General features: G+C 47.2%; 1 pseudogene and 1 gene segment (V, D, J or C); both read left to right on the forward strand.

The window, feature by feature from the left end:
* LOC127031708 (immunoglobulin heavy variable 4-61-like) overlaps positions 1-4,356 on the forward strand; it is a 121,580-nt gene extending 117,224 nt beyond the window's left edge. Inside the window, 2 exon segments of the V gene segment in view lie at positions 2,653-2,975; positions 4,300-4,356. Coding sequence covers positions 2,653-2,975; positions 4,300-4,356 — 380 coding nt within the window.
* A 71-nt stretch (positions 4,357-4,427) lies between these two features.
* LOC127031709 (protocadherin gamma-A4-like) lies at positions 4,428-9,906 on the forward strand (annotated as a pseudogene).
* The last annotated feature ends 1,396 nt before the right edge of the window (positions 9,907-11,302 follow it).

The raw sequence follows: 11,302 nt of genomic DNA on the forward strand, positions 1-11,302 counted from the left end.
GATCGTCTTGGCTACACTCACACTTTACAGCGCTGCAACTGGGGTGTGAAAAAACACCCCCCTGAGCGCTGCAAGATACAGCGCTGTAAAGCGTCAGTGTAATCAGGGCGGCAGCGCTGCACGCTACCCCCGTAAGGGATGTGGTTTATGTGCAGCGCTGGGAGAGCTCTCTCCCAGCGCTGCCGCTCTGACTACACTCACACTTCGGTAGCGCTTTGAAAAACAATGCCAGAGACATTATTTAAAGAGTCTGTTTGACAGACGCTGGGAATGGGCGACAGGGGATGGATCACTGGGTGATTCACTGTTCTGTTCGTTCCCTCTGGGGCACCTGGCATTGGCCATTGCAGGCAGGCAGGACACTGGACTAGATGGGCCTTTGGTCTGACCCAGTCTGGCCCTTCTTATGTTCTTTAGAGTCATTGTGGACCCGCCCCAGAATTTTTCACACCATAATTTTGTCACTCTCTGCAGATACCTGGAGAAGGCTGAATGGTGCCCCTGGAGCGCATTGCCTCTCTTTGCTCTTTAATGCATAAGCACAAACTGGAGAAGAGTTAAAGATGAGTTTGTTTTGTTTCCTGGGTAATTTCAGGCCGTTCCTATACACCTGGTGGTTCACCCCGAATACAGCCGTTAGGACAATGTTCAAAGACAAGACCAAGCCATTTTAGTGTGGGATTTTCAAAGGCTCCCAAATGGTTCCAGCTTTCTTTTTCGAAACTCCTGTCTTGGGCAGGAGGTGCGTGTTGGAAACAGCTGTGGGGTTAGGGTTGGCCAAATTGCCAAGAACACACAGTAAGGAAGCATCGCTTTCAGATTGCCTGTAGGTCATGTCCAAAGACTAGTGTCAGGGGATACTTCTTGTTCTGTTTTGACATAGTCCCGTTCTTTGGCTGAGGGTTCTGGTCTCTGCTCTTCCCTATCAGTGAGTGCTTTAGAAAAAGATCCCCTCTACAACATCCTGCGTGGGAAGGCCAATGGAGTCACGCTAGGGATTTATTAAACCAATATCTACAGAGCTGTCTGTCTTCTTCCCCCGATTGTATCTATTTAATGTCACTGATCCTTTTAAACATTTCTTGTAACAACCCGCTTTGTTTGTCTCCAGGGGCCCGAGCACAGCTGGTTCTCACCCAGTCCAGCCCGGGGATCAAGAAACCCGGAGAATCCACCAAACTGACTTGTACCGTGAGCGGCTTTGATCTCAGCAGCTATGGTATGGACTGGGTCCGACAGGCTCCAGGAAAGGGGCTGGAGTGGCTGATTTATTATTATTCATCGTCCAGCAACAGCTACTCCCCGGCAATCCAGGGGCGATTCACAGCCTCCAAGGACCGCTCCAATTTCTACCTACACATGACCGGCCTGGAAGCGGAGGACACCGCCGTGTATTACTGTGCGCAGGGCCAGCTCCAGGCACCAGCATCCCAAGCCGGTGCTTGGGGCAGCAATCTGCAAAGGGCAGTAGTCCCTGTGTTTTTGCCCCCAAGCAGCCCGCTGAATTGCGGGTGGACGGCGGGGGCAGTCCCTGTGCCCATAGGGCTGCACCCGCGTTTTCGCGGGGGCGGCAATTGGGCGGCAGTTTCTATGTTCCACTGTCGTCAGGGGCGCAGCTTCTGTCTTCTGGGTGAAGACAGAAGCTGCCTCCGAATTGCCACCGCCTGGGAAACGCGGGAGCCGCATTAAGTGCACTGGTTGCGTCAATTCGGCGCGCTGCTTGCGGCGCAAAAACAGTAGAACCGGCCCTGATCAGCCCAAAGACTTCCACTGAACTGGACTGATTTCAATAATGCCGTAATTAACTAGAATCGTAGCTATGCCTGTACAGTAAATGCAATGCCTTCCCCAATACTATAGTTAATCTCTACCGAGCACGGGACAGGATATCAGAGATACTGTAAAGGAATTAAACCCTCAATTTCCCAATTTCCTTGGGCCCTGTTGAAATCCCAGTAAAAACCACAAGAGAGGAGGCTGCATTTCCCTTTCCCAAACATCCCTCTGTTGCTAAGAAGGCGCTGTCCTGCACTTATGTGTGGCTGAGAATCTCTCACACCTTTAAGAGTGTTAAATGACCAAATGCTATTTATTTACATTGAGTTGGGGCGTCCACCATACACCTTAGGAGGCTTCACAATTTTCTGAGCTGAACTCACTGTCTTAGGGGCACACGCATCCCAGGCAGAGATCCTCATGTGTTGACAGAGCTCACACCCTGTCATCGCTTATAGTCACCTTGTGAAACTCGCATGCAAATCCCTGCCCCGGAGGGTTCCTTTTAAATACAAACCCCTGATTGGAGGAGCCTCAGACTCCCCCCAGACACAGAACTGCCCGGGCCTGGCTGCTGGGGACAGTTTGCACCTTCACTTAGGATGAACCTTCTACGGATTTTCCTGTTCATGCTGGTGGCCCCTTTAGGTACGTGGCTATTGGGGGTCAGGAGGGTTCCTTGATGCAGTGACTACAGAATAGGCTCTGTTCAAATGAGCCTAAGGGAATTAGGTGCACGAATCCTAATGAAATTTAGTGGCAGTTCGGTGCCTCACTCCCTTAGGTTCGGTCTCGGGGTGTTTTATTTTCACATGTTCCCTGCTCCCAGGGGGTAGGGGCCTGGCTCACTGATTCATTTCTGTGTTTCTTTCCCAGGTGTCCTCTCCCAAGTGCAGCTGCGGGAAACGGGCCCGGGAGCGGTGAAACCCGGGGAGTCCCTGACACTCACTTGTACCATCTCCGGAGACTCGGTTTCTAGCACCAGCGCCACCTGGGACTGGATCCGGCAGCCCGCGGGGAAAGGGCTGGAATGGGTGGGACGCATTTACTACAGACCGAGTCAGTGGCACACGAACTACGCCAACGCTCTGCAGAGTCGAACGACCATCACACAAGACACCACCAAGAACCAGTTCTCCCTGCAGCTCCGCTCGCTGACAGCCGCAGACACCGGCACCTATTACTGCGCTAGACACACAGTGACACAGAGCAGAGCAGGGGCTGGCACAAAAAGGGGAAGCGGATTCTGGCCACTTAATTTTCACAGTTTGAACTTAAGAGCTGAGATTCTCCTTCCCCCCTTCCCATAACACTCCATGTAAGTGGAAAGAAAATGCAAAGGGGAGGCGGGTAAGGAATCTGAGCGAACTTCTTATGTATATTTGCACCAAGGTGATGCCACCAACAGGAGGATCATGAGCCCAGGGACACGCATCAACATTTGCAAAAGTGCTAGCAGCCCTTATCCAGCAAAATGAAATATTCTGGCTCTTCCAAGGGCTTTTCGGGGAAACACACAAACAAATCCAGTCCTTCCCCACGGGATGGGAAAGAGAAATGCGGAAAAAGATAGCAAGGGACTAAATGGAAAAATGAAGTTGACCTGGAAAGTTTTCGGGAGCACCTATTTGAATCGAGCTGTGAGGAGGTTGGAGACGTTGATGCTAATAATAATAGTAACAAAATAATAACAGATGGTGTTCAGATCGGATGCTGTACTAACACCAAGGAAACAAAGAACAGGAAATTGCACGAGGAAAGCGAGGAAGTGGGACAGGGGTCTCTGAGTAGCTCAGAATGACAGCAGGGTACAATAATTAACAATAACTCAGCTGGCCCCAAGGATCAGAAATCTAATGTAAGCGCCATAAAATCCCCTTTTGCAAAGAATTGCCAAATAGAAACGTCCACCGGGCGGACAATGTCCAGAATATGAGCCTGCGGCATTTCTTCCAAGGGCTCCTGGTAGAGAATACAGTGGGTATGATACCGAAAAGAAGGGGAGCAGGGATATTCTTAGACAATTACGAGCTAATGAAGGCAGCAGATAGAACGTCACTAACTCATGTGATTCACACACATTCATATCAGCCGAAAGACTCGCATTTCACTCCGCTGACTTGAATAAAGCCCTTAGTAACTAGACAGGTATCTAGGACTCTGCAGTGCATATGGTGATTGTGCTGGAACGACAATAAATCTCTACCGAACACAGGATAGGGGCAGAGAAGATTAAAAAGCCCAGTCCTGCACGATTGCGACATTTGGGTTCCTAACTCCCATTCGGCTCTTTTACGAACCAAAACCACAATAGGAGAGTTCTCATTTCTCTTCTTAACACATTCCTTCATTCCTAAGAAGGCGCTGTCCTGTGCTTGTAATTGGCTGAGAATTTCAAACACTTTCAGAATGTTAAATGACCAAACCCTAATTATTAAAAAATGAATTTCGGCATACAATTGCCCTAAGCGGTTTCGAAAATTTAATACACACACCTTTGCTGACCTGAACTCACTCTCTCAGGGGGACACGTGTCCCAGGGAAGATCCCCATGTGCAGACAGAGCTCACGCCATGTTAGCTCTTAGACTGACCAAATTCAAACATTTCGCTTTCCTTGTAGCGGTTTTGGAAGGTAGTTCTCTCTATCGAATGCCATGTCAGAGGCAGAAGGTGTGTTGCTGTCCAGTTGATTTCTAATCTGCACAAGATCCGGACGTTGGGATCAACTCAGTGCAGAGTTACCAACTCAGCAAGAATCCGCATTTTATCCTGTCTGTAAAGGAGAGCCCGGATGGAAATAAATACCCAGAATTAGTGCTGGAAAAGTCTTTGGATCGCGAAAAGCAAAACTTTCATCACTTGATCCTGACTGCCGTGGATGGGGGGGATCCAGTCAGATCTGGGACGGCTCATATTAGGGTTAATGTCACTGATGCCAATGACAATCCCCCCGTATTTACTGAGGAGATCTACAAAGTCAGTGTGAGGGAAAACCTACCACGGGGCTCCTTAGTGCTTCAGGTGAAAGCCACGGATCAGGATGAAGGGTTAAATGCCCAAATCACATACTCATTCAGCAACATAGCAGATAATGCGCGTACACTATTTCATTTAGATTCTCAGAAAGGAAGAATTACAAATACACGGATTCTAGATTTTGAAGACACACACAAATACATGTTGGGCGTAGAAGCCAGGGACAGGGGTGGCCAGTCCGCTCACTCGAAAGTTCAAATAACAATACTTGATGAAAACGACAATGCCCCGGAAATGACGTTTACTTCCGTGTCCAGCCCGGTAGCTGAAGACTCAGTAGCCGGGACGGTGATAGCTCTGATCAAAGTTCGTGACCGAGAAAACGGAGAAGTCACGTGTCACATTCAACACAAGTTGCCTTTTAAAATAGCGGTTTCGTCAAACAGTTACTACAAGCTCCTCACAGACAGCCCCCTGGACAGGGAAAGGACCCCGGAGTACAATATCACAATCACCGCCACAGACAAAGGCTCTCCCCCTCTCTCCACCCGGAAAACCATCCTGTTGCAGATCTCGGATATCAATGACAACGCCCCTGTCTTTGAGAAACCTTCCTACACTGCCTATGTGCCAGAGAACAATCCCTCGGGGGCCTCTATTTTCAATGTAGAAGCCTCAGACAGGGATCTGGACCGGAACGCTCGAGTCACTTACTCCATCCTAAGCAGCAGCCTCCAGGAGGTGCCTCTCTCCTCCTACATCTCCATTAACTCCCAGACTGGAGCTATCTATGCCCAGCGCTCCTTCGACTACGAGCAATTCCGGGAGTTTGAAGTGCAAGTACAGGCCCAAGACGGCGGGTCCCCGCCTCTCAGCAGCAATGTCACCGTCAGGGTGTTTATTCTGGATCAGAATGATAACGCCCCTCGCATCCTGTACCCTTCCCTGGGAGCCGACGGCTCTGCCTTGTTCGAGATGGTCCCTCGCTCGGCCGAGGCAGGTTATCTGGTGACGAAGGTGGTGGCAGTGGATGCTGACTCAGGACACAATGCCTGGCTCTCCTACCATCTGCTCCAGGCCACGGAACCGACGCTCTTCAGTATGGGGCTGCACACCGGGGAGATCCGGACAGCCCGCGCCTTTGCGGACAGAGATGCAGTGAAGCACAGGCTGGTCACGCTGGTGAAGGATAACGGGCAGCCGCCTCTGTCGGCCACAGTGACTCTCAACCTGGTGTTTGCCGAGAACTTCCAAGAGGCTGTTCCGGAAATGAGCGACCAAGCAAGTGACTTCGCATCTCAGTCTGATTTACAGTTTTACTTGGTGCTGGCTTTAGCCTTAATCTCATTTTTGTTCCTCCTGACAGTTACACTGGCCATTGTGATGAAATTGCGAAGGTCAGGAAATCCCAAATTGCTTCAGTGTTTTGGTCCTGACCCTTATCCAAATACCGGCCGTAGGTTCCCACCAAGCTATGAAGACGGGACTTTGCCTTACACCTACCAGCTGTGTTTGTCCTCAGAGTTAACGAGGAATAAATGTACCTTCCTGAAACCCAATGCCCAGATGTCAGAAAACATTCTGTGCAGTGACAGCTCTGGGATGTCATTTACTGGCAATGGATGTAGCAGTTTACATGGTGGGACGGAGACTACTGGGGAGGTGAGCTTCTTTCTTCATGCGCAATTTGATATTTTTACATCGTAGGCAGTCATTGTGAAATACTGCCTTGATGTTTTTAGGTGTATCTCTTGCTTTTATCTCCACAGTGGTTAAGGCATCACATATATAAATGAATTTGTTTTCAGAACAAAAATCCATGGATGGCAGAGAAAGATTATTTCCGTTTATAGATGACGAAATGAGAGACAAAGGGTATAACTGATCTGGGTATGTCACAGAGGAATTCTGCATTTGAATCTAAGATAAAACTCAGTCTTCCCAGTTCCCTATCCACTTCCTTAATTGCACGTCCATTCTTATTTTCCAAATCAGAGCCTCTTTTCTCTCATTACAAAAGTTCTAACTGAAATAAATACATTATGTATAAATATTTATGCATCTCAGGTAAGATGTATTTCTTCCAAAGAAGACAAAATATTAAAGTCATCTAATTTTAATATATAAATTTTCTTTAATGCTCTTCTATATGCTTTTTGAGCACCTCTTCTTTACGATCTTAGGTGAATGTTATAATCACAAACATTTATATACTTTGACCTACTTCTCATATTTTTCTTGAGACTTTTATAGCACGTTATTGGGATATGGTGTCATATAAGGGTGTTATTGGCATAATTTTTATGATTACATTTCCTACCAGTGGTAGAGCCGTGCCGTAATTATGCACGTCACCTGAAACGTGATGATAAAAAAAACCCTCACAAAATGTCATAATGTATTCTGCATATGCTACACAATTTACATGGTGGAAATATTTTACAAATATTTCACAGGTTTAAAAATGTTTTAGAGCATTTTTCTGTCGCTATCTGCTCTTGTCAAGCCAAGTTTTCTTGGCTACAGTGAATCCAAATATCCATAGATCATAGGAGCCATAACAATCCTTAAAATGCATTTCTATATGTACACATGATATGTTCTGGAGTTGGCCCTCTTTGCACTTTCCAGAGCCAGGAGCAAATGCTGAATCCAATGGACATGTTAATACTTATTTTTCAATAGCGTAGATATACTAATAGCCCTCCAGAATCTCGAGATATCGATCCTGAGAATGGTCACTGGAGCATGACTAAATATTGACTATCATGGTTCTGGGGTTAGTTTAAATATTTCAACGGGGGAGGAGCATACTCCACAACTGAGGGGAAGAAGGAAACATTTCCCTGGAATGCTTATATTTCAGAATGTCGCATTTTTGAAGGATTCGGCTCTTTGGAAATCTTAGAAGTTAGAACATAGGAACACAGGTTGTCCTCAAAGGCACGCAGTAGCGCTCAAAGTTCAGTTGAAGTGGTCAAAGATGAATGCCAAATTGAAGAAACGTGATCTTACTCATCTCTTGGCACTGTAATTTATCAAATGGATGTTACTGCCACATATGTGGTATGTATCTGTGTATATGTGTATGTTGCTGTGTGTATATATATATACACACGTGTTCCTTTCGTATTTTGACTTCAGGGATTATTGGCATATACATTCCTCTTGTGGTAGCATAATCAAGGAAAATTAGACTAGATATTAGAAAACTGAACTTGAAAACTACCAGGCTGGGAAATACAGAGAGTACGAATTGTTTTATAATACCCATTTGACAAAGCTCACCCCTAGATAACACAAATTTCATTTCATCTATTGATTTGGTAATTAATATTATGAATTAAATGATGAATCTGACCAAGTCAAAATATCTGAAATGTGAACAAAATACGACTTAGTGCTGCACTTAAATATATCAAATCTAAGGTTACTAAACGAAGATATTGGTATATAACAACTGCACAGTATGTGAGTGAAAGTCTAAAAAAATCACTTATATTTAAAAGCTATATATATACACATAATAACTCCAGGGGGAAAGGGAGATATGTCTAATTCATATGCACTCAGATTAAAATTACAAAAATATTATCAGTAAGTCTTTTAAGGAATAAAAAGATTCGTCGCTGACAATAGTTATGTGGATTTCCTGTGCATATATCAGACTCATTTGCCTAATAAAAAGAACGCAGCATATTTTTAAAAATAAGTGTCAGATATAACTACAAATCTACAAACTCCAGCGCAGAGCTTCTGCAGTATTTGGTTGAGACTCTGAGCGCCGCGAAGAGAGATCCAGCCAGCGCAGCACAGCTGTTAGCACAGAACACAGAGATCAGACTCTTTCACTGGCTCTCTCTGGACTAAGCATTAATGGACGATACTGGCTGAAATAGGCTTATGATTTCACACCCAATATTTTCGGAAACAATTGGCAGACATTCCCTGAGGGAGAATCGGCGGCATTTCCACATTACCATGGGAACTGCAAGTGCAGAAAGGCTCCGGGACTGCAAAGGGCGAGCCCTATTCTGCATGATACTGGTTACCGTTTGGGAAGCAGATTCGCTATTTTATTCCGGAGGAAATGGAGAGAGGGTCTTTTGTGGGGAACATCGCAAAGGATCTGGGGCTGAATGTAGAGCAGCTCTCAGACCGCGGAGTCCGTATTGTTTCCGGAGGTAAGACTCAGTACTTTGCTTTAGATTTCAAGACCGGCCATTTACACATCACCGAGAGAATAGACAGAGAGCAGATCTGTGGCCGAGTGGAGAAGTGTTTGTTAAACTGTGAGGTTATAGTGGAGGATAAAATGAAACTTTTTCCGGTCGAAGTTGAAATCACAGATATTAATGATAATGCTCCCAGCTTCCAGTCAGAAGAATTCGATTTAAAAATCAGTGAAACAACAGCGCCAGGATCACGGTTTTCTGTGCATCAGGCAGAGGATCCGGATATGGGACTAAATTCCATCCAGAGCTACCAACTCAGCAGTAACACTCATTTCTTACTGGATGTAGAAACGCGATCTGATGGAGTAAAATACGCCGAAGTGGTGCTGGAAAAGTCTCTAGACCGGGAAGAACAAGCCGTTCACAATCTAATCCTCACAGCCACTGACGGGGGAGATCCAGTCAGATCCGGCACTGCGCAAATCCGCGTTATTGTTCTCGATTCTAATGACAATGCCCCAGTTTTTAGCCAGCCTGTCTACAAAGTGAGCGTTTGGGAAAATGTGCCTGACGGTTCCACGGTTGTTACAGTAAAAGCCACTGACCTGGATGAAGGAGTCAACAAAGAGGTGAAATACTCTTTCCAAAAAATCACAGACAAAGCTCCTCAGATGTTCCACTTGGACCCGAAAACGGGTGAAATAACAGTCGTGGGGAAACTGGACTTTGAGGAAGCTGCATTGTATGAAGCTGAGGTGCAAGCGCATGACGTGGGAGGTCTTTTCGACAAATCGAAAATTGTAATCCTTGAGTGTGACTTTATTCCCAGGTTCCCGGTCGCAGATCCAGCTAATGAAGTCCGGAGAGGATGTGAAAAAGCCCGGAGACTCTCTCCGCCTCTCCTGCAAAGCCTCCGGGTTCGCCTTCAGCGATTACTGGATGGACTGGGCCCGTCAGACACCTGGGAAGGGATGTAGTGGGTCTCAGAAATTAGCAAGGATGGCAGTACTGAAAGTACTCCGACTGAGTGAAAGGCCGATTCACCATCTCCAGGGACAATCCCAATAACCTGCTGTGTCTGCAAATGACCGGCCTGAGGCTCCAGGACACGGTTCGGCGTTACACTGCTAGACGCACAGTGCAACCAGATATTTGCTGCTAACACAGAAACCCAGGCTGCAGATTGTCCCTTCTCCCGTCCGCCGCACGGGGACAGCAGTTGCTCAAATCAGGCCGCCTGTGGCACAGGCAGGAGAGCGAACTTCGTTCAAAACAAAGTGGTGTGTGTGGGGGTAGGTTCCTGCTGTAGTTCCCTGGCAGTGTCACCCTTTGTTGCACCCAGCCGCGCCACGGCCTGCAGGGCAGAGACCATCGGATTCCCCCAAAACCCCTGCGCAGCTGGGACTCCTGTTATCAGAGCCACCCTCCCTCGTGGTAGCAGGGGAACGTTCACCCTCCTCCCGGCCATGACTATCTCAGAGTCACAGGACAGTGGCTGTCACCCCGGAGAACCTAAGTGGGTGATGATGGGGCTGATACACAGCTCTTCGGAACCAATCAAAATTTTGCCTCTGATTTCATGAAGCTTTGGTTGGTGTGGCTTTAAGAAAGACATACACGGTGCGAGTAGATCCACAGCTGGAATCAATGATCACAGATCCACTGGAATCAGTACAGCTACCCCTGTTTACAGCAGCTGATGATCTGAACCTTTTATTCAAACAGTTACACACTCTAGTGAACACAGGGCAGCTATTCGTGCAGTGAGATTAAGGGGTCTAACTCCCTTAGGTTCCTTTGAAAATCCGAGTCTTTCATAGGAAGAGGCTCCATCTATACATTTAGGAATTGATAAGCATCCCCTTTACCAGGGGTGCTGGAACAATGTGTATAGTGGGGGTGCTGAGATCCATTGAACCAAACGGTAACCCTGGATATGATGGAAACTACTTCAAGAGAGGGGTTGCGGCAGCACCCTCCACCCCCACCCCAGACTGCTAGTTCCAACAAGTCTGCCTTTCACAGTAGTATCTGTTCCCCGGGAGAGAATGAAAGGCACTAGGCTGGGGGTTCTGAACCCCCAGAACCATTCGCACCTCATAGAGACACCTAAAGTACCAACATCTCCCCCCCTCCTCTACACCGTAACACACGCTCCCCCTTCATCCCCAGGGCAATGACTCTCTTGAGCTCTCTCAGGGGGTGGCATTACAGAAGCAGGTCTCTGGAAGGAGGGTGGTGATGGGAAAGCGGGACCCGGGGGTCAGGTGACATTCCTTCCAATTAAGGTGAAAGGGAAAGACACCAGGAGCCTTTTACCGAAAGGAGGGAGAAGCGGGGAAACAAACACTGGTGGTTTTTAGACTTTAAGGA

Source organism: Gopherus flavomarginatus, chromosome 11 (genome assembly GCF_025201925.1).
Source record: "Gopherus flavomarginatus isolate rGopFla2 chromosome 11, rGopFla2.mat.asm, whole genome shotgun sequence".
NCBI lineage: Eukaryota > Metazoa > Chordata > Testudines > Testudinidae > Gopherus > Gopherus flavomarginatus.